Raw genomic sequence first — 27,423 nt, 5'->3', positions numbered from 1 at the left:
CATCCATTAGATGTTCGGAAACTAATTTAATGGTGTAACCACTCTATAATGCCCTATATAGTGATTAAGGCGGATGTTCAGACACAGCTAAAGACTCCTAGATAGGTGTTGAAACATCTTAAGAAAAAAAATAAGCAAAAGGCCTGTTGTATTCCAATTTAATCCTCTTTTGTGGCTGCCGTGATCTGGATGACTGAGAATTTACACAGGCATGTTTTCTTATTGTTTTTTTTCTCATGTACAGCACTTTGAATTGTCCTGCCATTAAAATGAGCCACATAAATAAACTTGCCTGGCCTTACACATGGGAAGCAGTGCATTAAAACCTTTACTAAAAACATACATTCTGTTAGTAGAAGATGCAGGAATGTGTTTCAGTAGCATTTTTTTACTTATTATATATCACATACAGTGCTCTTTTCCTAAAAGGTTCTTCCACTCTCTAAGACACTGAACCTTTGAAAGCCTGTTACCAGGTTGTGTCATCTTCAGTTACACGTAATCAGAGATGGGAAAAGCAATGTCAAAACATCACCAGCCACTGCTCTTGTGTTTCACACCTACCATCTGTTGCAGTCTTCCCTTGACTCACCATGCACCTGTTACCAGGCGTATAACAGAGGATAGTTCTCTCATTAAATATGCATACCCATGAGCCTTTACTAATACAAGTTTTTGGTGGTATATTACTCAAGGGAAGAAATTTTAATGTGCTATTACTTTAAGAAATATCCGTTTCAAAATCGTACGCAAAAAAAAAAAACTTTAATGAAAACTATTTGTCAGATTGCTTCTAATGTTATTGTTACTCTGAAGACTAGTAAAGGATTAGTAATAGCTTACACAGATATCCATCATTAAAAGCCATTATCTTAAACAATTACCAATAACAGTGAAAGACAACAATTTTAAACAATTAGAAAACCCACATCTGTCTGCTGAGGAAATAGCATCCCCTATAATAGAAACCTAACGAAATGAGGAAGTGGGTCATACCTTGCAATCTGAGTCACAAACAAGTGACATAAAAAAAGTCTGAGTCTGCTCTGAAAAAAATCTTTGTGAACCCAAAGTGGCTGCATGTGTATGTGTGTGCGTATATGGCATAAAGGTTCCCCGCACTCACTTTAAGAATCTTTTTAGAGGATCACATGATCTGGTTTGCATGAGTACGAGAGAGGAAGTAAATTTTAAGTGGTAGTCGCAGCATTAGGAGAGAGAGACATCTAAGGAGTCAAGCTCCAAGACAAGAGGCAGAACCAAGAAGATATAAAAACAGCCATTTGCAGCAACACCAGGGGTATACTATGATCAGAATGCTGTGTTTGAATTCATACACAAAAGCTCAAAGCATCAACTCCAGCTCAAAGCCTTGTTCACTGCAAAATCTAAAAATTATTCCCACTGCTTGACAAATTTAAAGCTTTTGACAGCAACTAAGTTTTCTATTCAATAATATTTTCCAGTATAATGAAAGTATAAAATGAATCTTTGTGCTTTTTACAGTATTGTTGCTCATTGGATTTCTATCCCTTGGTTCCAACACAGTTCGGAAAGTACAGCATTGTATTTCTGTATTCTCCAGGGCTAAGTAAGGAAGCAAATATTACTTCAGGGATTTTTTTTTCCTTCTTTTTCCAGACTCCATACCGTTCATACTGTCTAAATATAGTTCCCACACTTCCATTTTCTTTTTCCTTTCCTTCATAATTATGTACTTCTTACCTACCATATCCTAGGATGTACTAAAATACTAAATTAACACAAGAAGGTGGCAGCAACATATTTCCTTTTCATAAAAGAAAAATAATTACCTACTGTAGGTCTATCAAAGAAACACAATTTAGTCATTTTTCTACTATGAGATGAAAGGTTTACACTAAAAGTTGTTAAAAATTTGAAGCAAGATGCAAACCATAGAGTTACCTTCTGGAGATGCAATACAGAGTACATAGGTGGAGGTTTTGTTTCTAATGGAAAACAGCACGGCCTTAGTATTGTTAGAATTCAATGCCAGTCAAGCAGTTGTAGCTGTAACCAGATGTGATCATGCAGGGTTAACATGCTCAAAAGCCTCTTCAACAGTGCAACGATAACAGTAAAAAGCTCAAAGATGGAGGATTTCATTTGTGCTTTGACATAATTAATCTATATAAGTAGCAAACAATCTGGGTCACAAAACGGACTCTTACGGCAATGGTTCTCAACCTTTTTGATGCGTGAACCGCAATTTAACATGCACTCCCGTCTATTACCTTTCTTCCCAATGCCCGATCACTAAATGCTGCATTTACTTAATCAGACAAACACTTATGAACTCACTTCAGCAATTGGTCTCTTTATCATCTTCTTTTGAAACACAAAGCAGCATCAAGAGGCTAACTTTCGATATAAATGACAATGATAGCTACATCCCACCATTTTGCGCTTAAAAACTAAACAAATAGAGCAAGATTTGTCATATTTTAAACGAATAAAACAATAATAGCGTACACTAAACACACAAAAAATGTGTTTAGTAAAAAAAACACTAAAAAAAGCTAATGTTTAATTGTAAATGTAGGTGTAGCTATAAAGCAAAGCCCTACTTAATGCCCAGTCTGCTGCACCTCAGATAGAAGATTTGAATAGGCTCATAAACGTTAAAAGAAAAAGAAAAGCCAGCATTACAGACTGTAGGATGGTTTATATAAGTAATGGTCAGGTAATGGGAGGTGATTCAGAGAGGTTTTTGCAAAGGCAACACTACAACGGCAATAACTTGTGCATATCTATAACCAGTTTTTTATATTTGATAACCAGTGCAATATATAAATATAAATACCTATCTATAAACATACCCATGTTAATACCCTGTATAATATTCCTTTTAAACAATAGACTTCAGCTGTCATATATATATGTGGACGCACTGCATATACTGTATATACCCCATGCAACTTCTCCTCCTTTTGACACTTTCTTCTTCTTTTTCAATATTGAGCCGATGTGAAGAGTAAGATTCTCAACTGTGAGATCAATAAAGTCAGTCCATCAATCAATCAATCAATCAATCAATCAAAGGCCTACGTTTTGTTTTGTTTTTTTTGTTTTGTTTTTATAATGAGTGGAGTAATAAGCTGGGCTTATGGGTTTGTGTAAGGTTCAAACAGGTATTTATTTTTTTCCATTTTCTGTCCTACCTTCCATAGGTAAGGTATCCTTTTAAAAAAATGTTTTGATTGTTCATGCATCAGTCTGCACCGCTTGCTATATATGCACTGTGTGACTCAAAACCAGATTGTTTTCTCTTGTGACTGACAGTGGATGTGTTTTATTTTGCAACGGCGTCTCTCTTCCTATCAGACCAATAAAATTGCAGGTCAATTGCTGCGTAGTCCAACCAAAATACACGTGAGGTCTATCTCAGTTGAATCTACGCAAGCCCCCAGGCAGAAAATCATGTCGGGTCTGTTCATTCCCATTGACTCTCTCAAGATGTCTCCAGATGTCACGACATTGTGATTTTCTGGCAGATCAGAAGAAAAATCGGATTCAATGTGTTTAGGGTTTCAAAAAGAGCCACCATAGATCCAGAAGCCAACCACTGGCACAGAGATAAACAGTCAAATGAAACATTTCGTTTAAATAAACCCTTTGGAGAGAGCAACTAAATTCACATCAATTTGGAGTTTACACTCATTCTAAATAAGTTTTGTGAACTGTTAGATGAAAGAAAAACTTAAATAACATAATAAATATTTTAGTTAAGTCCACAAAAAAAAAAAAATGTTTAAAAGAGGTGGAGACCTATGCAGTTCAGTGTGACATTATCGGCTGATTTTTGGGGGCATGCTGATTGGCCAGAAAGGACCATGAGTGAGATTTGAATGATCATTGGGATCTACTAACTATTATGTTGGACCCTGGTGCTGAGGTTCCACTAATGCACAAGCACCGCAGAGCTTGTGTCAAGCCTTATTCCACCAGGATTGTTCTTAAAGGCAGAGCTTCTCTGAGTGGTTGGATTCAGATCAGACAAGGTTCAATAAATAAAACAATAAAACGGTTATTTTGACAGGACCCCCTTGTTGCAATACAAACGTGCGATAAATTGCACCACATACCCTGTTTCAACATGTTCATTCAATTAAGGAAATCATAAACAATAAGAAGAATGGAGTCAGTGTATTACCTTGCAAATAAGGTTAATTTGCTAAAACAAATGTTTCCAAGGATTATTATTCTGTTACTTATGTGGGGGTTTTTTTGTTTTGTTTTTTTAGTTACAGCTACTAAAAAAGAAAAATATTCAAATATTAAATTACCCAAAAAACAACATATTCTATTACAGAATACGGTTTTACTTAAAAGTTCATTCGAATAGCTCAGGCAAAATACATTATAATGATACCGTTTCTCTCTTTTTTAACCACTGCAGCAGTGCCCCCCTGATATTAAAGTGTTCCAACTACTTACTTTTGGCTGGACCTGAAACCACAACAGAACTTGAATAAAAGGCTCTATGTTATAATTATAACTGGTTCCTTGAGGCCAAGCAGTAAAAAGAAGGTAGCGATCATTCAAGGGCACTATTTTAATGTACAAGTCACATCAGTGAGGTTTCCCTTTCGAGAGGTTCAGAAGATTGTTCTGTGATAAGTGCAGTACCTCATGGTTTAGGATAGTAGCCTAGAGGCAAAAACTTCTATAAGAAATGGCTTAGGGCAGGCAGTAGGTTAAAGGAGACGAAGCTCAAGATCATATAGAATAACACATGATTCTTTAATTGCTCTCTTGCACCAAACTAGTGCTCCTAGTTGTAAACACTAAAACTGTATTACCATATAGTTTTGATATGTAATGATAAGGAATTAATAATAATGTTCAAGAAAAAATATTGAGTGTCTGTACTGTAAGATTAAAAGGGCTGTAGTAAAAAGAAATACATATTACATTTTTTTAGATAAGGACACCAATTGTAAGTTTCTCTTCAATGCAGTAAATAAATTTAAATGCAAAAAATTATTCTTTTTTAAATATCCTACCTTATGTTAATCAACTTACAGGTGGTCCACTTGTGTTGATTATGGTAAAATAAGAAATGTATCTACAGCACAAATAAATCAAGGATTTAATGATCTTGCATTACAAAAGGTCAAATCTACATTCAGTTGGCAAACCTTACTTTGCCCTAATTTCAAATACTTATTTTCTATGTTAAGTGCTTCAGAAAGTCATTGTACGTGTGCCTACTATTTTTTACATTAGTAAATACTCAAAGACTATCATGTAATATTATAAATAACATTCAATAATTTTTTTCTACATAATTAAGTTCAATTAAGCTGATGAGAGAAAATCTAGGAGAAAGAAAAAAAAGCAGCTATTATAAAATGTAACAGAATTAGTTTGGGGAAAACAAAATCCTGCAGTAATCATATAATGCTCCATTTCTTACTCCGTGTATTGATCTTTTTAGCTAAGCTTTTACGCTGCACTTCTGAAGGTCATTTTAAATAAAATTTGCACTTCATTTACACAATCAAATGTAAGCAATGAAGAATGATTTAAACCAGGTAAATGCATACACCTCATAAACAAGGCAAAACCTTTTATCTTCCTTTGCTTTTCAAATGTCCTTTGAATACATTGATTCAGTATTAGACAGAATGGACTCTTACAAATAACAACTTGGGTAAAACATTTGAACTAACCTGTCAAAACCGTTGTTTGTGAACTCCGAGTTGTCTAACTACAAGGCTGTACCTGGAGAAGGTTCTAGATTGACCTTGCTAACATACATTTGATATATTTCAGTTAAAAGTATAATTTGTGATCACTTTTAACTTCCTTGCTAATGTCTTCATGTGTTGCCTCAATATTTCCACATTACATTCTTTCCTATTGTAATTTTTTAAATAAACCAGTCCCTGTTCAGCAATACACCCCACAATATGATATGGCTACCTCAAACAGTACCAGTGCAGGGTGATATGGTTTAAAAACATTAGCTTGGATTTTTATTTTTTTTTATTTTTGCTACCAAATCTAATAGATTTTTTTCTCTCTCAAATTTTATGATAAAAATGACAAATGACATTCATTACTTTCAAAAACTAGCTATAATTTCATAATATCCCTTTGGAAGATGGCCTTGATTTAAAGGAAAACATTCAGCTGTGAAATTGCTTGTAAAACAATGTCTCACAACAATCAGTGAAAATATAACTAAATGTTTGCAGTTTGTGGTGTTACAGTACACAGTCAGTTTATCAGCTATAACAAAAACGGAATTGATGTCGCTCTTAGCTAAGGAACCCCAAGAAGTGGATTGGTGTAAAATATTTAAAATCCAGATTTTCTCCAGATTAACTATTCATAAACAGCAAATTTGATTAACTGATTTTATTAATCATTTAGAGGTACCTCTACCCAAGACACTTTGCTGTTTTTTTGGTCTTAATAAATTCACAGTCACAGAACTCATCCTTTTCTTTAAGGGCTGGAAATCCAGACGCGCTTTAGAAGCAGCAGCTGCTTGAGTTGGAAAAACTGAACTTTTGCTGCTCCATGCGCCATATTAACCAATCAAAGAAGCTGATCTGGGAGTTGGCAGGGAGTCAGACACAGCCGTACTGATGCAGAGCTTTATGATTACTCCTCTGAAACAGTTTATTAACACATAAATTAACTTAAAATGTCAAAACCTGTTGAAAAAATATGTTTGATTTTATTATTCTGGTGCCGCAGTTTGGATTACGTACATAAAAAACACTAACATCTTCTTACAGCCATCGCTAACAGTAGTGGAAAACCGCAAAGAGGCCACCGGGCCAGAGGCTGCTGTTGAACGGGATTCCTAGTGACAGAGCACCGCCGGTGTATGGGGGTCTGAGCGGCTACAACAGTGAAATAATATTTAGGAAGGATCGTAATCTTGATCAACTGACTGCACAGAGGAAGTTTTCACGTGAAGTTTCTCACTTAAAAACACATTAAAACTACTTTTTACGCACAGATCAAAGCAAATAGAGCTGCCATTGTTACAGGCAAAGAAAGGATAGGGTAGCTCCACCTAACGTGCATCAGACCCACTTTTCGACCATGCAGCCTAGAGCAGCAAAGATGCTTCAGCTGTGCGTCAGAACTAAACTTATACAAGCATCAAACATTTTTTCTTTATTCTATGTAGGGGATTGCTGCAGTTTATACTAAAAGAAGATGTGTTAAGACAGAATATCAACCTGAGGCCAGATCTAAGCAATCAACTCTGGTCTGTACAAAACTGATTTGTATAGTATTTTTTAGGGGAGGGGATTACTTTTATATATTTATGCTCCTTTGTGTTATCTGAACTAACAGGGATTTTTTTTCTTTTTTTTATCCTTAGTAGTTGCACTTCATCAGCCCAACAATTTAAATGTCAACTGTGTAAATACAATAATCTGCAGTTATGGTGGTGCAGTTGATATAAGATGTACACCTCATGCAGCTCTTTAAAGGTTGCATAATGCAGCCAACACTAAACCCATTATATGCATATTAAAATAAAAAAACCTTAAGTTATTGATGTATTGTACTCTTAGAGTTGAAACATCCTTTCTCAAGAATTCATATTTATAATGAGAAGAATATATATTACTGGAGACCAGCTCAGTTACTTATATTTTAAAACTAAGGATTTACATAGAGTGCAGTCATTCCCTCTGAGTTCAGTTATATCGCATTGTAGATAATTACTGAATTGATATTAGTTCTGAAGCTGAAAATCATAATATAAGTGCACAAATCAACACATGTTAGAACAGACTGAAGTAAGTTGATGCTCTGACTTCACAACAGTGCCCCCCTGCCTCGTTGTAAAGCCTGGGGCCTGATTACAACCTGGTGGCAAAGAGATTAAAAATCCCTCCCCCACCCCCATGTCTCCACTGCACCCTACCCCACAGACCTCAACTGCTGCTGTCAGACCCAGTCTGCACATCTGGCTCCTAATCAGACAATCCCAAAAATAGACAAACTATTGTGGGTCAGGATAGATGTGCAGATGGGAAAAGCTGGAGAGGATTGGATCAAGATGGAGGAAGAATGAAAGAGAAGGCTGATGGCAGAAGTGTCCACAGTCACATTAACTAATGTATGCTGCATAATATCGGCTAAGCATAGTTAAGCACCTGTGAATGTACATGGATTTGGATGACATCTGGACTTGTGATTTAGGAGATTGAGAGGGCGACATAGTGCATCCCAGTGCTATGCTTTGGGATGTAATTAAATCATTCATTAGCCTCTGGTAATGTACTGCAAAAGACTTACATAACAGCTGATTGATATTTTGCATCCAGAAAACGATAAGGCTGTCCCATTAAATATTCAATTATTTATTAACAAACATTTAAAGGAAGAGTGTATAAAAACTACAGGGACAAATATAATATATTATCTATATGAATGCTATTTATTACTGTATAACTTAAGAACTTTAAGTCTCAATCCTTATGTGTGCATTGCATTGTAAATTGCTATTTACAATTACATAGGAGCAGGTTCACATTTATGGATGCAGACAACTTTTGCGCTACAGCAGTGCACAGCTGAAAAACTAGTGACCGTAGAGATCGCCATTATGCTTGAATGGAACTGCAGCAATTTAGGCCTAAATACAATTCTACACAGACTAATAAACTACTACGTATAAGATTATTTATGTAAACTAGACTTATACCGCCCCCGACCGGCAACCGGTCGGTTAATATGAAGACGACCGGTTACAAGCGCCGGTTGTTACGTTTTTCTTTTTTCTGAGCAGACTCGTACCTTTCTCCTGCCCTTGGTCCAAGTTTGTTTTGGTCAGAGGGCTCAAAACAGGGGGAGGAAACATGTGGGCAACAGAGGTAAGGGGAGACAGCGTTCCTAACCTCAGGCAAAAGAAGCAACCGAGCAGTGTGAGAAAAGCAGCTGAGAGAACTCCGTAACTGGGACAAGCCGTCCAGCTAAGTTACCTTCACTGCATTGTTTTTCTTTGGCACTCGACTTTTAGTACAGATGGAGATAGGCACCAGCAACCCCTCGTGACCCAGGCAAGGAAAAGCATAATGGAAAATGGATGGATGTTGTATAGTATTATTCTTTTTCTTTTTTTTGTTTCTGTAGTGTATTTAGTTCCATAGCTCTTTGGATTTTTCCTTAAAAAATAAATCAGTGAACTGGGAATGCAGGAAAAAAATAATAACAAATTGGCACAGCTGAAATGAGAGATACAGAGAGATGACACCAGTATCTTTATTGCAAAATGTGCAGTTGAAGTTATGATAAAATGGCTAAATGCTCCAACGGACAGTTTGAGAGGTTTCTAAAAATGCAAACTTTGTTTAATTCTGTCTGTATTTGGCATAAATCCAAGCTGGCTTACATATGCATGTGGGGAATGGCAAACCCACAGCTAATTTATGTAGCAGCTTTCTTTGGCTCCACACAGGCTTTTGTTATGCGTGTCAGCCAATAAGCTTTGTGGTCAAAATATTCACATGGCTACTTATGCAGATAGGCTACTTAAAGCTGCTTGAAAACAGATGTTGGTTTCTTCAAGATGGGACACAGTCCTGTCACAGCAAACATTCTCCAAAGGTAATACACAACAAACGGATGGATTTAATAACAGCAGAAAGAGATAGGAAGGTAATAGGAATCATTGGACATCTTGAGGCATACAGGCCTACTAATTCAACCAGGAAAAAAAAGACAGGAATAATCATGATAGTAAAATCTTTTCTTATCTTGGTTGTTGCTTTTTTTTTTTTTATTATTATTCAAATCCTAAATACAACACATTACAGCCCTACTTGCAGAAAACACCGGTCTCCCTGGCTTCTCTAATGGTGTGTTCATACTGAACTCACGTTAAACAACTTACAAGTGACCCCTGGTTAAAATCGTTTTTAAATGGCTCGGCTCCAATCGGCATACAGTGGAAACTTCAAACCCGGGTCGACCTGCTACTGTACATTATACCATTGCGTAGAATGTACATACATCACAACATCACGCCAGTTTCATCTGAAATAATAAGCCGAAGCAACTCTGTTGTCATTCGATAAACAGAGCAGCACTAGTAAGAGGGATTCGCACAGACAGAAGAGCAAAACAATATTGCACGCGGCTATGTGCTGGCTGTCCATATTGCTTCCCATTGTTTGGTGACAGCATCAACACTAACATAGCGTGATGGCGTCACCAGTCATCCAATGGGGCGGTGAAAGAGGCCATGCAGCAGACCTGTCTTTTTTTGCCAATGGGTAGGGAGCCAAATGCAGATTGTTAGCAGGTCAAAATGTATTTGAAAAACCTGCTTTAAGCCGCTAATTTCAGTAGGAAAGAGGCATAAAGGCATAGAGGCATTTTTTCTGCTTAAAGTACTTTAGAGAGTGCCATCATTCAGATGGTCATATTAAAGTTTGACATTGGGTTCTTAGGTTTCACTCCTTCAGGATCTGTGAATAACTCAGAAACATTGGGAAGAATTGCTCCTGGTTTGACCACAGCCTGTAACAAATAGCCCAGGTTAAGAGGTTCTTGACTAAAGTATTTTAACTACAAGTTTAAGTATGTTAAATAGATTGTTTTTTTGAAGTGAAGTTGATTAAGCTTATTATTTACCAATACAATAATATCACAGCTGACTGCTAGAGAACTATAAAACTCCTTCACAAAGGCCTACTGCGCATTAGGTTAATCTTTGCCACCGGCCACTGTGACTGAAGGAAACCACCATAGAGAACTATATTTTGAAGTATAACATACACTATATTGCCAAAAGTATTTGCTCACCTGCCTTGACTCACATATGAGCTTAAGTGACATCCCGTTCCTAATCCATAGGGTTCAATATGACGTCGGTCCACCCTTTGCAGCTAGAACAGCTTCAACTCTTCTGGGAAGGCTGTCCACAAGGTTTAGGAGTGTGTTTATGGGAATTTTTGACCATTCTTCCAGAAGCGCATTTGTGAGGTCGCACACTGATGTTGGACGAGAAGGCCTGGCTCTCAGTCTCCGCTCTAATTCATCCCAAAGGTGTTCTATCGGGTTGAGGTCAGGACTCTGTGCAGGCCAGTCAAGTTCATCCACACCAGACTCTGTCATCCATGTCTTTATGGACCTTGCTTTGTGCACTGGTGCACAGTCATGTTGGAAGAGGAAGGGGCCAGCTCCAAACTGTTCCCACAAAGTTGGGAGCATGGAATTGTCCAAAATGTCTTGGTATGCTGAAGCATTCAGAGTTCCTTTCACTGGAACTAAGGGGCCAAGCCCAGCTCCTGAAAAACAACCCCACACCATAATCCCCCCTCCACCAAACTTTACACTTGGCACAATGCAGTCAGACAAGTACCGTTCTCCTGGCAACCGCCAAACCCAGACCCGTCCATCAGATTGCCAGATGGAGAAGCGCGATTCGTCACTCCAGAGAACGCGTCTCCACTGCTCTAGAGTCCAGTGGCGGCGTGCTTTACACCACCGCATCCGACGCTTTGCATTGCACTTGGTGATGTATGGCTTGGATGCAGCTGCTCGCCCATGGAAACCCATTCCATGAAGCTCTCTGCGCACTGTTCTTGAGCTACATGAAGTTTGGAGGTCTGTAGTGATTGACTCTGCAGAAAGTTGGCGACCTCTTCGCACTATGCGCGTCAGCATCCGCTGACCCCGCTCCGTCAGTTTACGTGGCCTACCACTTCGTGGCTGAGTTGCTGTCGTTCCCAAACACTTCCATTTTCTTATAATACAGCTGACAGTTGACTGTGGAATATTTAGGAGCGAGGAAATTTCACGACTGGATTTGTTGCACAGGTGGCATCCTATCACAGTTCCACGCTGGAATTCACTGAGCTCCTGAGAGCGACCCATTCTTTCACAAATGTTTGTAAAAACAGTCTGCATGCCTAGGTGCTTGAATTTATACACCTGTGGCCATGGAAGTGATTGGAACACCTGATTCCAATAATTTGGATGGGTGAGCAAATACTTTTGGCAATATAGTGTATATGTAACATTTTCCTACATTTGGGCACATACATATATCAAATTCAATACAATATCCAGTATATGGAAATCATATCATCAGTGCTGTATCAAAATGTTTTTGACTAATCCGTCCAATTAACATTACTCCCAAAACTCTTTATCTCTTTTCTTTCTGGTAAACGTTTGTCTGCCAAAACAATGTTGCAACATTTTACATTTCCAGGGTTTTTAAAAAGCCCAATGCAACAAAAAAGTTTTAATTACATCTGGAAAATTGAAGATTTGAAAGTGTACTTTGCTACATAGAATAAGTGGTATACAATTGCGTCTGGTATATAGAGAATAAACACAAATCATCTAATACTGTATGGATTTGTTCTTATAACCATTTTGCACAAGGGGCATTTCCAAATGTTTCAAAAAAGTATAGATTAAGGAGAGTGAACAATAACTACTAGTTATTATCTATGAGACAAATTTCTGTATTGTTCTTGCAAACTTCCAAGTAGAACTTTAAAATCATATTCATATAAAGACCACAAATACATTAAAGGTAACTTAAAACCAACACTGTTTATTTACTGGTAAACTATCAGGATTCCCGGAGTTATCTATTACCTGCCAGGTCAACTGAGATCTATTATTTTTACAATCTGCCAATGTCATTATAGACATGTTGCGCTTCAATGGTTTTCAAGCCGTTCAGACAGAAATGTTGTGAAAGTATACATTACATTCTAGAGATTTCAGTCACCCTTATGTGCCAAGGATCCCCCATTTTAAAAACTTTATTGTTTCATAAGAAAATTTTATTAAGTTATCGCCTTCAAGGTATACTCCAGTATGACAAAGTCAGATTTATAACCACTGAAGTTGTCATACCACTCCTGCAGTATATGTGTTGTCTAAATCTCATCAGTGGGTTGGTAGCAGCTGTGGCATTAATACCCCTCCCCCAACGCTCTCCTGTAACTGCAAGCTCTACAGGTTCAGGTTGTTTGATAGAAGAAGAAGGGGAGTGCCAGAACTTTTCTGTCATTTTTGGCCCTTTTAAGACAATGCACACTCTGCTATATTGTAAAACACCTCAAAGTCAGCTATATTTGGAACACTTTGGCTAGCACAAGAAAATGGACAACTGAAATCACACCTACAGAATTCCATACCAGCCCCAGCCTATCGTGCACATTTTCTATCCCATCTTCAAACAAAATGTCAATCTCATACAGTTGGAGTTTGCTTTTAATTGGCACCTGCTACAAGCTCACTGAGCTGAGACCGGGTCAGTTAAGATTCTCAAGTTCAGCTTGGAAAGCTAAAATATACAAAGTGAATCCTTTTTGTGTGGTTAGTTAAGTGTGTGGGACGAAAGATAGATTCACACTAATATTTAAATAAAGATATATATTTTTTATTACTTGGGAGATGGTAAGTTTCATTTTTTTCAATAATCTTCCTTTCACAGTACAACTTTGCAAAATGCTTAGCTGAGTTCTCAGTTATCTACTTCAAAGTTTGTAAACTTTAAATTAATGTCATAACTACAAATACTTAGTGACTAAATTCTTGAGCTGTGTTCACAGTTTGGTTACTCAGTCAGTGTTTCTGGCTGCCAGCTGAATTTTATTGCTAGCAAAAAAAACAAATGTTCACTATATATACATCAATGATTTTCACCTCTCACCTTCAAACTATAGGGTTTTAAAAATGCAGTCCTAACATTCTGGGATGTTAGCCTATGTATTTCTATAAGGAAAAAAACTTGCAAAACCATTTCTGTAGGACTTTTTTGTCAACTTGATCTAATAAGCAACTATTTTATAAAACTTATATTTTCACCAGGACCTACACATAAAATGTGTCTATTGGTTGCCATTATAGATAACTCTGAATGAGCAGGAACAAGAGTGTCAGTGCTTAAAATTTTCATAAAAGTTTTAACTTTGTCCAGAAGTGGTAGATGCAGAAAGACTGGAATCACACAGAGATCCATATCTATGTTTTAACAGCCACTAAGGACCTGGCACTCACTTCCACTCATTTTCAAGCTTTTTTTCTGGCATAACTCTGACCCAAAACCTAACCAATACCAGTACAAACCTGACCCTAAACCTAAATCTAATTCACACCTTAGTGATAAACCTACCCACTGGATCGCACCAAGAAATGAGGACTAGAAAATGGCTTATACTTTGCAAGTAAAAATAAAAATAAACAAAACTGTGGTATATAGATACACAATGAACAGACTGAAAATAAAAAACAAAACAAAGGGAGAAACTTTTATCAGGTCACCGGAACACCTTGGGTGTAGTATAAGTATTGTGGAGGGGTGCACTATGGGTTGTTATTATTATTATTTTTTTCTTCCTGCTAAATATTCAGCCAACAACTTTGAGTTTGAATAAACAATTACTTATCTTTTTTTTCTTGAATAAGAGGTACGAATAGATAATACAAAGGTTAAATTTGATTTATTTTGCATTAGCAGATCATTGCAGATTATTAGTAGAACCTACTGTATTTGGTACCTTTTTTTACTTTTTTATACACATTTGAAAGGAACTGGCACCTTTTATAGAAAATTCACTTCTTTTTTTTCTTTTTGTAAAGTTTTACAATCTAGAACTTAAATACTCTTATTTAATTATATTTTTTATAAACCACAGTTTGGTGATGGGGGTTAAAACAGGTCAATTCACAGAGAAAATAATCTTTGCTTTTTACAATATCGGTTTTCTTATGTCAGCGCAGAAAAAATGAGAAGCCTGAGATTGATCGACTAAGTGCAGACTACTCATACCTTCTGTGTCCTGGCCCCAGCTGTGGGTAATCAAAGAGAGGATAGCCATTGCTGTTCCCAGCCATCTGACAAGCCACCGCCCCCGTCGCATCCTCTGTCAAGCGTTATTGCCCACCTGGACAGAGCAAAGAAAGGGAAAAAAGAACTGTACACCATTCATATATCAGCAATCTGAGAAGGCTTTTCGCATGCACAGCTGTTACTAATACATAAGCTCAACCCCTTGCGGATTTCTACCCATAAAGTATTTTCATTAGGTTGGTATTTTTTGCAAAGGAGATTAATCTTGTCTGTCAGCTTTGCAGAAATTTGTACTAAACAGTTATTTTTTTAGAGGAAAGAACTTATTTTCTCAAACACATTTAAAAAAAAAAACAATACAAGCAATTTGTAAGCTTTTTAATATTCAAATAAAAGAATTACTGTTCTAAAGGCAGTTTTGAAATTCTGATAGTATTATGATTATTTTGCTTGTTGGTATTTTATTTTACCTTGTGTGAGTATATAGACATATTTCCCTTATGTATCTCAATATAAAGAAAGCAAGACTGGCAGCAAGTCGGGCACCAAATAAACACTAATTAGAACCTTTCATTGAAATTTATTTAAAGCAATTTTTTAACAATTTCCGAAATTCACAAAACTATAACTTATAGATGCATTGTAGACAAATACAAGTAAAAAATACACAAAGCGTTACATAAATACTCTGGTGCTAGATCTGATTAAATCCAGTTAAAAATAAATACAATTTCAACCGATCAGATCTTTAATCCATTGGAACCAGAAATCTTAGCTAGGGTTAGCTACTCTCAACTAATGCTGAGCATGAATGCTGGGTTTTCCACCAGGCATTAGTAAATTAAACTTTTCCTCAGGAGTTAGGACTCCTGGCCGGAAAAAATGGACATGATTTACAACTTAAGGTGAAATTCAGATTTGGGTTGTTGAAAGTCTGTCCCTTTGAGACCCTAGTTTCAGGGTGCTGGTCATTTCTTCCCTTTCTGCTGCTGGACTTTTAGAATTTTGGTAATTTCATAATCATATTTTTGGGATAAATTGTGATTTGAAGATGATATAACCATTAGAATGTTGACAGTCACTGGAATACTTTAAGAAAAAAACAACCTTTTTTGGAATACGCTGGACCTGCATCGGATGCTTCGAAGGCAGCAGGGATGGTTGTTGTGGTGGTCATTTATAATGTTACGGGCTCGGAACACGCAGCGGTGGGGTGAAATGTCTTTTATGGAGGGAAGAGGAACCCTGATAATCTTCTCTGCCTTCCTCACTACTCTCCTCACCTTTTTCCAGTTTTTGCAGCCCCCACAAACTGCAGCTTTCCCAACAATTTAAGCCTTTCTTAAAATAGACTAATATACAAGACACTTTTCTATTTGACCCTACTTTACCTTTTGATATCCTTTTTCACTCTCCTTATCACTTTTCCCTCAGGTTCCACCTGGAGGGAGAGGAGACAAGAGTTTACATGCCCGATCAAGGAGGGGTGAGTGCAATCAGGCTTGCATTCACCAATTCTGCTTCCTCCAATTTACTTCTTATGTGTCTATTTTCCTCTCTAGTTAGTTCTCAGTTACAATTTATTCTTCCTCACACATTCATAAACCTGATACAGCTATGGAAACGAGAGATTCCAACAAATGTGCGCCGGCCCCGTGCACTGTCTTTGATTCTCTGAAACTGCCTTAGTCATTTGACGGAGTGGGGAGAGTCATGGAGAAGAGTGTTCTTCGCCAAATGATTACCAGTGCAGTTCTCTTGTAGTTCAAGCTGAATGATTAGAAACATAGGAAGTAAAGACCAGCCAAAATCTCCTCACATTGGTACAAACTAGTGTTGCGCCAAAGCCATTTTTTTGACTCCGATATTGATACCCGATACCTAGCTGTGTAGTATTGGCCAATACTGATACCATACAGATAATATCTGTTTAAAATTGATGTGTGTGTGTGTATATATGAAGAATTGCGTACTACCTGTATGTAAAATATTTGCCATCATGGCATTGTCAAGCTGCTGCCTACCTTTGTGAAGCAGGAAAAAGACTAATACAAAGTGAATCCAGTAGAACTTTTTATTGCCTACATGGAATGGGTGACAGTAGCTGAATAACCTTTTGGCTGTCAAAATGCTATCCGTGCCTTATTTGCTGGTACTCGCCGATACCACTATTTTAGTGCAGTATCGGGGCCCCAGCCCAATACTGGTATCAGTATCCGTGCAACACCAGTAGAAACTGTTCTTAATTTGATAGCGAAATCTGAAAGAATAATCCTCACTATGATATGAAAACAAGAGTGCACAAAGAAACACACAAATTGTCACACTATTCTTTCCACTGACTCGCATTAATATTGCCTTAATTTCTGTCTAACGCATTCACACCTTGGTCCCCCACCAAAAACCCCCACCACAAAATAAGAATTTCTCATCGGGACCAGTCAGTGGTCCCAACAATTATCTTTAAATCCCAAAAGTGTAGCATTTTTCACGGTAATTGTCCCCACAGTCAAACACATGGCCACACATGAACACAGAGACACAGACACGGAAGTCATGCAGAAAGGTTACTATAGCATCTGTGATGCCTGCCTGCACTGATGCTGGATCCAGTCTTAATTTCATAAAGACATTCAGGAAATTAGGTTTCGATCTTGAGATATCAATATTGTAGAGCACATTTGGCTTAGTCCAAGTAGGCAATCAGATTCTATATATGTTATACCACATAACCAGAAGAGGACACTTTGGCAATAAATAAAAAGACACAAGAAACATCCTTTAATGACATGCCAGAAAAAAAAGAGAACAGATTTTCTGCTTATACAGAGCAGACAGCAACACAGCAGTCCCCTTCCCCCAGCAGTTCACTATGTCCAAATAATTAATCAGCTCACCTGAACTGATTATGCCGGTGCAGTTAGCAGTTAGATAATGGCATGCACTTTCATACAAATCTTTTACATAAATAAATTGTTACTATGGTAGCTTTTACTCATGGTTATCATTATATGAGAATCTCATTCCAGCTGACAGAGACTGCTCTCTTTGTGTCTCTTGTGGACTCTTGTAATGTGACTGAAAAAAAATACCTTGGTCAACCTAGGGCCACTCCCAGAACATTAGGAATGTTCTCCTTTAATTAAACTCTAACAACAATCAGACCTCTAGTAAGATGAATACAGAAAACAGATAAATGCAATTATTTTATTGTATTTAGAGTAACCAAATGGCTGAACATATTAAACATTTTGGTTTTTTTTAGGGAGGGGGTGTTTGAAAAATTTGAGACCATGAATGCAGGTGAAAATTAAAAGCAAGACCTGGCTTATCTTTAGCTCATCAGCTCCTTACAACATGGAACTACATGTGATATGAGGTAGTGCATTATTGCCCCCAAAAAAATGTCCACATGACAAGTTTCTCTGTGCATTGAAAATTTGTTTTTCCCTAATATACAACTATAACCCCACCACCACTATGGGTCACTCGACCCACATGAGCAACTTGATTCACCGCATCAGCTGTAAGCATTTGCCAGGGTAAAGCATACTTATGCAAAAATCATGCTGTCTAAACAGAATCTTGATATGCCACACCTGTAAACTAGATGGATTTTCTCAGCAAAAGATAATTGCTTACTAACACAGATGTACTCTAGACAAAAAATATAAACAATCTTTGAGAGAAATAGACCTTATGTACACAGAAACCATCTTAAAGGAATAGTACACCCAAAACATGATTAGCCTTCATTTTCTACTCACCCCCATGCTGAACAACACTCTGGAGTACTTTTTTGATATCTCAAATGCATCTGGAGATCTGGGAGGCTTCTTGCTGTCTGCTGACATTCAAATAATGGAGGTCTATGGTGCCCGAAGCAGAAAGTTCCATAAAAGTCCACAAAAAACGTGTCAATATTCCTCCATACTGCTCGTCCAATGTATTCCAAGTGTCCTGAGTGGGTAGCGTCCATAATTTACTCGAAACGAAGTCATTTAGAATGTTTTTAGAGCATAAACAGTAGTGTATAGGATTTCCTAAAAGCGCGCGCCTGCGAGTTCACGAGCCTACGGAAACCGCGGCAGACCAAACCAGACGAAAGTGCGCATTCATCTCGGCAAAGAACTCATGCTCTTCCTCAACACTGAAGTCCTCAGACATTTTTCTTTCGTTGTTTCTTTCTTTGTACAGGTAAACAGAAAATTTCTTCTTCTACGCTTGCATTATCGGCAGAGCAGACGCTGAATGCGCACTTTCATCTGGTTTGGTCTGCCGGCTTCCGTAGCGTCGTGAACGCGCAGGCGCGCGCTTTCAGGAAATCCTATACACTACTGTTTATGCTCTAAAAACATTCTAAATGACTTCGTTTCCAGTAAATTCTGGATGCTACCCACTCAGAACACTTGGAATACATTGGACGAGCAGTATGGAGGAATATTGACACGTTTTTTGTGGACTTTTATGGACCTTTCTGTCTCGGGCACCATAGACCTCCATTATTTGAATGTCAGCAGACAGCAAGAAGCCTCCCAGATCTCCAGATGCATTTGAGATATCAAAAAAGTACTCCAGAGTGTTGTTCAGCATGGGGGGGGAGTAGAAAATGAAGGCTAATCATGTTTTGGGTGTACTATTCCTTTAAATCATTCAGCTTCTTATGAAAAAAGGAGAAACCAAAAATGTATTTCGTTATTACTGGTCAGAATGTGTTGTTGAAATAAAAATCATATTATAATTGGGATTTTTTTTTACAGTTCAACTGTTCTAGTCTGTAAGGTTTAACACTACATAACATGTTTAACAGTGTTACTTTAAGCATTTCTGTCAATATTCTTCATTTACTTTTCAGGAAATCTTTCCATACACACAACCACACAATTCAAGCCGATGTACTCCAAGCGAACAGCAGGAAACAGCTATGTTCCCTTGTCTCATGAGGCAACAAGAGAGATTTCATACCGGTTTTCCATTCACTCACTGCCCTCTTATCTCACAGTATCCCAGTAGTGTTTCCTTTTGAAGCAGATGTGATTCTACACATTTGTACATCTATATTTCTTAAGAGGTTTGCCCATGATTGCTTTGATCCCTTTCACCAGAGAAAAGCTAGACCTGAACGACCAGACACCCTGGAAAGAGAAGTCATTTCCCCTAGCTGCTCACTATGAACCTTCTCCTAGTTGACATGGGAACACTGCATATCATTTACACTGTCCAGCAGATAGACTGACAGGAGCAGGTGGGCCCCACAATGTGCTATTTTTTCAGAAAATGGGCCTCACAATGTATTAAAAACAAGAACACACACACTTAGATATATGTTGTACAAGTAAAAGTGAATACAAAGAGTTCCTGATTGGTACCTTGGTTTGTATGAAAAAAATGCAAATATATATATTTGTTTTTGCAAACATAAAAGGTGGTTGAGGAATAACAAATAAATAAATCTCACACTATGTCCTTGCACAGCAAGGTGTAAGGTTGCAAAATAAACCCTGCACAGAGCCCATGGGAATGGTGAAAAGAGGTCAAGGAAGAATTTAGTCAGTCATACCAATAGGGCTGGGTATTGTTCAAAAATTTTCGGTTCCGGTACCAATACCTTCACTTCGATACCGGTTCCTGAACGATACTTTTTTTGATACCAGTTTTATAATATCAATTCGGAAAAAAAAGAAAATTACACAACATAAAAAAGTACAAATCTTGAGTTTTATTCTAAGGTCTGATTTTTCCATTTACATTTTCCCTCTTACATAAAAAAAAAAAATTTCAGTGTCTAATATTCACTGTTACATTGTGAGGACCTTTTTACTTAGCAGTTTTCCTTTAGAAAAATTACCATGTCTGACAAACGAGCCCGTTGAATGGGATCCTATTGACAGCGCACTGCTGGGATGTGGGGGTCTGAGCGGCTCCCACAGAAATATTGGAAGGCAGGATGAACTGACTGCACTGATTAAGTTTTCAGGTGGATTTTCCCACTTAAAAACATAATAAAACTACTTATTCCCACTGATCACAGCAAATATAGCTGCAAGGCAAATAAAGGATAGAGTAGCTCCACCCAACGCGCGTCAGACACACTTTAGCACCGCGCAGCCAGAGCAGCAAAGCTGCTTCAGCCGCGCGTGATAAGCTGGTACAAGCAGCAAAAAAGGAAGCAGCAGACGTGACTTTGCTGCTCCTGCTGCATCCAGTTTGAAAGCACCATGATTCGCTCCGCTCTGGCTTTGCTCTGCCCACGGGCTGCTGAGAGGAGGATGGTCGCGCTGGCTGCGGTCGTCTCTTCTTCCAGTCAAACACCGAGCAACTTTCTGCTCTTAAATAGTTTCCGTGCACGATGTATTGCATTGCGCACTATTGGCATCAGTCTTAATAAAGTGAAGCCGCACTTTTGACCTGGGGGGCATTTTAAAGGGGTTCCACGATGCTCACAACCAGTTCACAACAGATACACATGAACCCTGGCTGTAGACGTGATCACCTGTGTCTTTTTCCTGGATGACGCAATCACGTTAAGTGTTACAGTCAATCACCGAAACTTGGTACCGAAAGACGAGGCATGTTTCGATACTCTGTAGAACCGAAGCATTTCGGTCGGTACCATAAAAGAACCGAAGTTCAGTACCCAGCCCTACATACCAATTTTTTTATATCAACGCGACTGTGAGCTGCAAGTGTTTTGAGAACATGTTTTAACTTTATGGAGGAGCAACTAATTATGATTGTGTTAAACTGCCAATATTTTCTTTGCTGTGTATAGATGATAAGTGTAGTGATGCTTATAAGATAAATTAAGTGCAATAACTCAAATCAAATAGTATTTTGACCCAACGCAAGAGAAAAGCTATTTCATTGGCAACTGCATGGAAAGAACACTGTTAATTTTTAGACATTTCAATGAATAAAAATGACAAACAAAATACAGACAAGAAATTTAACATTTAACACAAGTACAATTCTAATAGAGAAAGTTCAAATTCCTGGATTAGAACTGAAACCTCAGACTGCCACTCTGAGTGTCTGAGCAAGACCCTTAACCACAAATTGCTCCCCCGGCGCCCCAAGATGGCAGCCCACTGCTCCCCAAGGGGATGGGTTAAATGCAGAGGTAAATTTCTCCTATGTTAGATCAGTAAAGTTCAACTATTATTAAGAAACGTTATTTTTTTTCAAACCCTGTTTATACGTACATTCTAAAAACTTAAATTCTTTGTTTTATTAAGTCAGGTTTGGGTTCCTGAAGTTCCCATAAATAGAAATAACTTTGGTTGTGCTGAACAGGCTTTGCTAGTGTTTAAACCACATTTTATTGCTCTAAATTTACAGTACTTTTCAACCAGTTTCCTTTTTTCTATCCTTTTTTCAACCCCCTCTGTATTTTTCCTTCCTCCTCTTTTTCTGCTCCATTTTACAAGCTATATGAATGAGCTATATACTACTTATATTCTTTGGAAGCTCTATACTGCTCATTGTGTGGGACCTTCAGTGAGGCGCATACCCGCTGTCATGCTCGCACAACATTGATATAAAAAATAAGAAAACTTTCTTTTTTATCTAGCATGATCTGTACTGTCATTGTGCAGATGCTCCTGATGCTTATCCTGCCTCTGCTTCTCAGAGCATCTTCAAGCTTCTTGGTGAAGTGGACCAGAGCGTTATGTAAACTAGTACTTTACCTGTCTTTGAATCTGGTGTGTTCTTTTTAGATGTCTGAAAATATTCAAGCGCTCATGACATTTTGGCATCAATCCAACTGTGCCCACGCATGTTGTGAATCTGCACAATGTTTTTGCCTTCTTAGTCGAGCGTACCTTTTCCTACATTTCTTATAAGAAATGCCATCATTACCCACACTGCCATGGCCTCATCAGACGAGCTTGTCTACTACAGTAGCTTTACAAAAACATAAGAAATTAAGTTCGCTTTGGCGTCTTGCACCATTTCCTGTGTCGCTGCACACCTGTGAGTGAGGTGGAGAAAGCAGCAGAGACACTGGGACTTTCCTCAGTCGGATCTGAACAAAATTGCTGCCGGCTATCATGTGAGCCTTTCCAGCACATAGTTGCATGTAATACACTTTGGTATGAATACACTGTCCTGGCGAGAATGTATCCATATTTCAAACTATCCCCTTCGAGCAAACTTTTAAGACGCATGTCTGCATGAGTATTTGTCGGCCTTAATGTTGTCGTTTCGGCCTTATTCGTTACGTGCCATGTATAAAACAGGACTACAGTTTCCTGGTGTAAGCGCATCTGACAAATTGACATGAACGTGTAAGCACACATAACAGCAATGCCCAACTTCAGCATGTCAATGTGATGTTTTTTCTCATTCAGCCTTTTTCAAACAGAGATGAGCAGAGGTAACAGAGAGCAAAGTTAGGGGAAAAGTTTCTAACTCAACATTTTTGTTTTTTTGTATGTGTGCGTTTTTTTATCAATTCATGTGTTTAGTGTTGTGTGAGACAAGCTAACAAAATGAACTGCATGGTACACCATGCTGACATGTTTTGAGCTGTTAGTGTATAAAGGTAAAACAAGCTTGATTAGACAGACAGTTTAAACACCATTATAACATCAATGTTTATGTGTTTTCACATGCTAATCACATGCGGTTAAAAAATATGATGAGCCCTTTCAGATATGTTAGCTGTTGTCTACTAGCTACCAGCTCAATCACAGAAGGTTACGAGTCATTTAATTAAAGGTTATTGATTTCTGATTAGCACAAAGATTTAATAGAAAATTATTTTACCAATTAATGTTAAATTGTTAATGTAAATTGGTTTAAACACAATCCATTTGCTCTAAATGTGTTAAAATCTGAATTTCCCAACTGTTCAAAATAAATTTGGGTTAACAAATATAAAATTCATGCCAGATTGTAATATCAGAGCATCATTCTATTCATTACGGTTTTAAAACCTCTTCAATTCTATGTGTATATAGTAGCTTAATTTAGTTTGACAAGTTTAATGAGTTTTGGACCATGTGTTTAACTTAAATGATTGTTCTTTTTTTTTTTTTATAATTCTTATAGCTGGAATAAAAAATGTTGTGAATTTATTTAACATGTGTATAGAGTTAACAGTTTGACTATGATTTTAGCTTGATTCAAAGTTTAATTTGACATTCTTACACACAGCCAGTTGGGCATTTTTCAAACAACAACATATAACTGTCTGGAAATTATTTATAACTTATATTAAACAACATAAGTTGCAACAGCATTTAATTGCATAACATTCAATCCTTCGGGTGGGCATTTGTAAAGTCATTGCATAACATAGCCATGTAAAACTCCCTTTAATGGATTTAGAATGACTCTTTCTTATTTACTGTAGTAATACACTTACAGTATGTTCAAATCCCATTTTCAGTTGTACACCCCTTATTCTACATGTTATATTGATCCTTTTCATTAAATTTTCCAGAGTATCACTATCACTGTTAACATTAACTGTTTTTCAAAGCAAATTTGAAATTATTGTATTGCTCAGAAATACTGCGCATACTATATTATTAAGCAAAGAAAACCATCATTTAAGAGCATTTGGAAATGCTCTTCAATGGAAATGAAATTTAGCTTATTCTAGTACTGAAATGTAAATTTTTCAAACTAAAGCAAAAGATCTATATTTTTTAACTTATGTTTAAAAGTGACAATAAATGAAAATGTTTATTCAGCTTTTACAAATGAAATCCTGCAAATATCATATAGATCATATAAAATTTAAACAAATCAAAAAGAAAAGCAAGTTATGTTTAATGAGATGCATAACCTTTTTTTTACCATAACGAACATAAAGTGATATGAGGAGCAGAGAGAGTGTAACAGCGTTTTATTCTGGGAAATGTATGTTTGACTTGGACAAAATGTGTTTTAGTTATTACAGAGGTAGTGACCTTCAATTGATATCCTTTGATTTCGGAGGTGTTTCACTGTTTTACTGACAGCTACACTAAGGTCTATTGTTTGTCTGTAGCATTAACGATATGTAAATCCCTTTACTGTCCCACAGTGGGGATATTCTTTCTCTGCATTTTGACCCATCCCCATGGGGAGCAGTGGGCTGCCATTGTGTGGCGCCCGGGGAGCATCAGGGGTTAAGGGTTGTGTTCAGGAACCTAGATTGGAGGCTATGGGGATCGAATCGGGTACTTGCAACCTTCTCAGGGCACAAGTGCACTGCTCTAACCCACTAGGCAAACAATTATGATAATGTTATTTAGAGGAACAGTATGAAAATAAATAAAATGGCTAATTCACTTTTCCATTTGCATATTATTTTAAATACTTAACTTTATTTTTACGGTTAAACATGTACAGTGTATTAAATAGGATTTTTAATACTTGTATTTTCAACTGAACATAGTGCATACTTCTTGTTTATATAGATATCACATCTGCTTTAGTAATCTTGGAATTTCCCTGCTGTGGGACCAATAAAGGCCTAATTAGTCTCTCTTTATTATTCCTGAATTATTCCTATTAATACAATTTAAAAAGGTGATCTGAGCAAAAACACATAATTTAATAATCTGCTGAAAGTAAACAATTTTAGCGAATTATTCTCACTAATAATAATAACTGATAAAAACACATAAATACCTCTAAACTATAAAAAAGATGATGATTCATAGATTGTTTTCCATGGTGACGTTGTGAAATTTGTATAGGTATTTCAGACTGTTATGTTGTTGAAATTTGTTACTGTTTGTCTAGAAATACATTCTGAGAATTAATTAAAGTCACTAGTACCTTTTTTAAAATTATCTTTGCCCTGTAAAAAGTGTTAGGAGGTGGGATACACCTTGGACAGATAGCCATGCTGTCACACACACACACAGAGACACATTTAAACCAAAAACAAAAGCTATGAAAACACATGCCTGTCTTTTCAGGAAAATACAAATGCAGCAGTTTCTTAAATCTGCAGTTTTAGACAAATTTCACTGTCATGAATATTTTAAAAATGCACTTCTTGAGATGGCTGCATGTTGGAGTAGCTTTGCCAGCTTGTTTCTGATAATCTTTTTAAAAAGAATCTTAGTTCCTCTATTCTTGGAACAAAGTTTATTTGCCTTATTGTTTTTTTGCCTTTGGTGATGAATGTTGTGCAGCTAGAAAGACTTTGCTTTTTTGTATTTTTTTTTTTTTTGACAACAGTATCACAATTAGGCATCACACCTCCTGCCTTGTCCCAGTATCAAAGAAAACTCAGCCAACAGTCCCAGACTACAATTGAGCTGTTGACATCCCACATTATGAAGGTATTTAGATGTTTTTTTTTTTCAGCTTAAAACTCTGGTATGGGAAGTATGTACTAAATAACATAAATTAGTAATTTTTTTTAGTAATGACTGGTACATCAATTTTTTTAGTAATGACTGGTACATCAATGATGGATGGATGGATGGATGGATGGATGGATGGATGGATGGATGGATGGATGGATGGATGGATGGATGGATGGATGGATGGATGGATGGATGGATGGATGGATGGATGGATGGATGGATGGATGGATGGATGGATGGATGGATGGATGGATGGATGGATGGATGGATAAAAGAATATAGGTATAAAAGAAACCAATGAAATGTGACTGCACTGCAAGTGCAATGTTTGATGGTAAAATGACTGCATGTAACTCTAAAGTTCCCATCAGAATTTATGCTAGTAGAATCATGCTGTGGGGATTCTTAAGTGACATGTAACATTTACAATACAATACAATTTAACAATACAATAACCATAGAAAGACAGCTAGAGCCACAGCAAAAATGGTAATAATGGTCAATGTAAACAAAGATACAATGAGAATGACCCAAAGTATATATAGTATATATATATATATATATATAGCAACTTCAGTTGATACTGCAGTGCAATGTCATGTAGACTCTGAGGCCTAGGATGAATCTAAACCAATTTTTATTTGTTATAAACACAAACCAAGTAAGTATGCCTTGCAATTTCAACTAATATGTGTTTAAAATAAAATACCACTATTTTGAGCTAGAAAACAAAATGTCAACAAATAGGATCCCAACCAAGAACCAACATAAATGGAACATCTGTGCAAAAATGTAACTTTTCCTACAAAACCTCTTAATCAATTGCTGCAGAATGATTACATTCAGAAAACTCTGCTTTGTCAATCAGTAGGTTATTATAAAGGTCACTGAAAGAACTAGAAAAAAAATAGATTTGTCAAATGATTAGACAGTGAATCAACATATAAAGAAGACAGACTTCATTTTTTAAGAAATCAGACAATATATTTGAAGTGACATTCTGTATCTTCCCTACTGATGGCCTTCACTCATTTACATCAACATCATCTACCCTGTGTGTTGCTGCAGAAATCACAATATTTTAGAAGCAAGTTTTTATAAAGTTGCTACTGCAGCTACATTTTTGTTATGATTGCTTTTTGAACATCAATTCATTCAATGTTCTGTCCAGGGTTTGTTTGCAGAAAAGAATGTTTAGGGACACTGTAGTTATAAGGTGTAAATACAATTATTTTTGGAAAACAAAAACAAAATACATATAAAAATACATATATATATAAAAAA

At 37.0% G+C, this 27,423-nt stretch overlaps 1 protein-coding gene across 10 annotated transcripts in view; it reads right to left on the bottom strand.

The window, feature by feature from the left end:
* The window catches only part of LOC119790846 (protocadherin-15-like), a 308,278-nt gene that overhangs the window by 200,805 nt on the left and 80,050 nt on the right, over positions 1-27,423 (bottom strand). For all 10 annotated transcript variants that reach the window (XM_038296569.1, XM_038296568.1, XM_038296570.1 and 7 more), the window contains exon 2: positions 14,804-14,918. In XM_038296569.1, the coding sequence (XP_038152497.1) occupies positions 14,804-14,894 (91 nt within the window). In that variant the 5' untranslated portion in view covers positions 14,895-14,918. The remainder of the gene's footprint in view (positions 1-14,803; positions 14,919-27,423) is intronic.

The sequence above is a fragment of the Cyprinodon tularosa genome, unplaced genomic scaffold, assembly GCF_016077235.1.
Source record: "Cyprinodon tularosa strain WSP-4 unplaced genomic scaffold, ASM1607723v1 ctg372, whole genome shotgun sequence".
Classification (NCBI taxonomy): Eukaryota; Metazoa; Chordata; class Actinopteri; order Cyprinodontiformes; family Cyprinodontidae; genus Cyprinodon; species Cyprinodon tularosa.
Note: the sequence above shows the minus strand (reverse complement) of the source record. Positions and strands in the feature narration are given on the sequence as shown.